General features: G+C 59.2%; 1 protein-coding gene across 1 annotated transcript in view; it reads right to left on the reverse strand.

Annotated features, from left to right (window-relative positions):
- Positions 1-2,710, reverse strand: part of LOC104524023 (rho GTPase-activating protein 44-like) — a gene marked incomplete at both ends in the record, with an annotated part of 13,477 nt that overhangs the window by 4,129 nt on the left and 6,638 nt on the right. Inside the window, 4 exon segments of the mRNA XM_010166769.2 lie at positions 92-203; positions 351-478; positions 1,305-1,386; positions 1,470-1,538. Coding sequence (XP_010165071.2) covers positions 92-203; positions 351-478; positions 1,305-1,386; positions 1,470-1,538 — 391 coding nt within the window.

Below are 2,710 nucleotides of genomic sequence, written 5' to 3' on the forward strand. Positions count from 1 at the left end.
GCCCCCCCTCTGGTTGCCCAGGGTTGGTGCTTGGGGGCTGGATGGGCCCCCCTCCATGCCACCAACCTCCGTGCCCCAAGGCAGCCTCTACCTGCGATGGCATGCGGGTCGGCCGAGTACTCCTGCACGTCCACCACGCAGCAGTCCAGGGCAGCCTTGAGCTTCTTCAGCTTGGAGGCTGAGGGAGCCACTCGGAAGAGACCCTTCGCAGAGGACAGGGGAGAGTGTTGGACAAACTTTGGGGCCAGGTTAAGTCCCCAAAGTCCCCTCTGGTTCCCCATCCCTGCCATAGGGACACCCATGTCCCCTTCCATCATGCCCAATTGAGGGTGGTAGCACATGGAACCCACCTCCTCCTGCATCCCGTGCTCCAGCAGCATGGTCACGCACGCCTCCACAGGGAAGGCGATCTCCCGCCCGCTGACGGCCAGGTGCTCCTCCAAGGGCTTCCCGAAGGAGGGCTTCTCCATCCACGCCTCTGTGATGGGCACAGGGGGTGAGAGGATGGGGAGGACATGGTGGGGACAGTGCCGGATCCAGCCCCCGCTCCCTGAAGGGCCCTTGGATCACAGTGTTTCGGCAGCAAGATTCCAGTTTGGGTGTTGCTAAAACAACAGGACCCCGCAGCTCTGTCCTGGGCGGCTCGGGAAGCGCTTTTTAAAGATGAAATCCAAACAAAACGTTTTCCAATCATCACACGGGACATTTCAAAGGGGCTGGATAACGTTTTCCAGGGGGAGCAATCCCAGGCAAACCTTTGCAATATATTCCCCCTTCTTCCATCACAGTTTGAGGCAAGAGGAATATTTTGTGGGATCGAGAGAAAAAAATACAATACAAATCACTCCCTGCCCCGCTGCAGCAAGAGCAGCGCCCTGAGCCCTGCCCCGGGGAACGCCGTGCTCTCGGGGCCATCGTGTGGGGCCTTCCCTGGCCTCGCTGTCCCAGCCCAGCTCCGACGGAGGTTGCACCTCACAAAGTGAAGGCCCAAGACCCACCCTTGGTGCTGGTTCCCACCTGTGGTGCTGCGTGTGATGGGGATATTTGGAAAACCTCGCCCCCCCTGCCACCTCCATGACACTGGCCAGATCCTGCTCCCCGTGCCCACGTGGGATGGGGATGTTCTCCCCAGCGCCGGGGCAGGCAGGATGCAGATGGGGCGAGTGAAGGGAGGATGCTCAGCCACAAACCCAGCACCACATCACACTGCGGGGTCACGCCGCAGCTGGCTCATCGCCGTGGCAGAGCCCTGCATGGCTCTGGGAGTCACATGCAGGAGCAGGACAGAGCCCGCGGGCACTTACCCTGCTGGGCTTTAATTTGAGGCAGGACGTTCTGCAGAAGTGCTAGGGATTTCCGATGGTACTCTGCCTGCACCTCGATCAGCTGGGGGACAGAGACGGCACCGCCTGTCACCCCTACACCTGCGACGGGGACAGAGGAGTCCCGTGGGGAGGGGTGGCACTTACGGTTTGAAAATAGTTTGCATAGTCTACTTCTTTGGCCACAAAATTGTACATGTCAGCCGAGAGCTGGTCCTGTGGAGAGCAGAGAAATAGTCACTGTCCCACTTGAGCTGCCATGATGCCACCATGATGGCCCTTCCAGAGGTCACCAAGAGGGACCAGCATGGTCACACCAGGAGCCAACGTGCAACGTGGCACACTGCAGCACCCGTTGGAGATGTGCTTGGGGTGTTGAGTACATGGCAGCACCATGGGGATTCACTTTCTGTTGGCTCCACCTTCGACCCCCACCTCCCTCCCTCCAGCACCCACAATTAACTGGTGTCTTGTAACGAGCTCCCGGGAAGGGAGAGTTACTTGGAAACAACCCATCGCCCAGCAGGGTAAATGGCACAAATTAAACCCCAAGTTTGCTCATCCCAGCGCCGCCCTGCATTGCAGCTCATTAACCACAGGGCTAACTGCAGCACAGGGAAGCAACGCGCACGGCTTGGCTGCTGCGCGTGCCACCCCCGCCGCTCGGCGTGGATCAGACTGATGGGGCAGCGGGTGCTTCTCGCTCCGAATTGCAACGAGCCCCTTGGCACCAGGACAAACGTCTCTGTCCTCACGCTCCCAAAACAGACTCTGCTACTTCCTGAACTGCTCCTTTCTGAGAATCCCCTTGGATAACTCAACGGGAGGAAAACCATCAGGGATTTAAAACACCATGAGCACATCCCAGTTGCAACATCCACCACTGGTACGGTGAATGTACTGGGGGGCAGCTCCTGGCTGAGCTGGTTTGCTGGAAATCGCTGGGCACATGGGGCTGCGACGCTCTAAGTTGGGGGGAGACAGCAGGAGTTTGCAACTGGATTTTAAAGGCTACACAGGCTCTGGTTGTGCCTCTGGAGAAAAGAGCCAGGATTTGAGGCACACCCAGCTCCATCTCCTGTGAGTTTCATCGCTGAATCCCAGAGCCTGTGACAAAGGCGCTGGCAGCAGTGTCCCCCCCGGCTCAGACATTCTTCCCACCTGATGTGACCAGCTGGGTGGGTCGTGTTCCCAAGGGATGACGAGGGGTGACACGGCCAGGTGGCACATGTGGGCTTGGCACCTGCTGGCACTTCCCACAGGTGTCCATGCCAAGGCTGGGGGTACTCAGTGCTGAGCTTGCCACCTCCTGCTGGGATGGGTCCCCTGGGAATGGGCTGTTCTCCAGCTCCAGCAGGGTATGGAGGATGGGGACAGAGGAACTGGGG

This window comes from Antrostomus carolinensis, unplaced genomic scaffold (assembly GCF_000700745.2).
Source record: "Antrostomus carolinensis isolate BGI_N321 unplaced genomic scaffold, ASM70074v2 scaffold15724, whole genome shotgun sequence".
Taxonomy (NCBI): domain Eukaryota; kingdom Metazoa; phylum Chordata; class Aves; order Caprimulgiformes; family Caprimulgidae; genus Antrostomus; species Antrostomus carolinensis.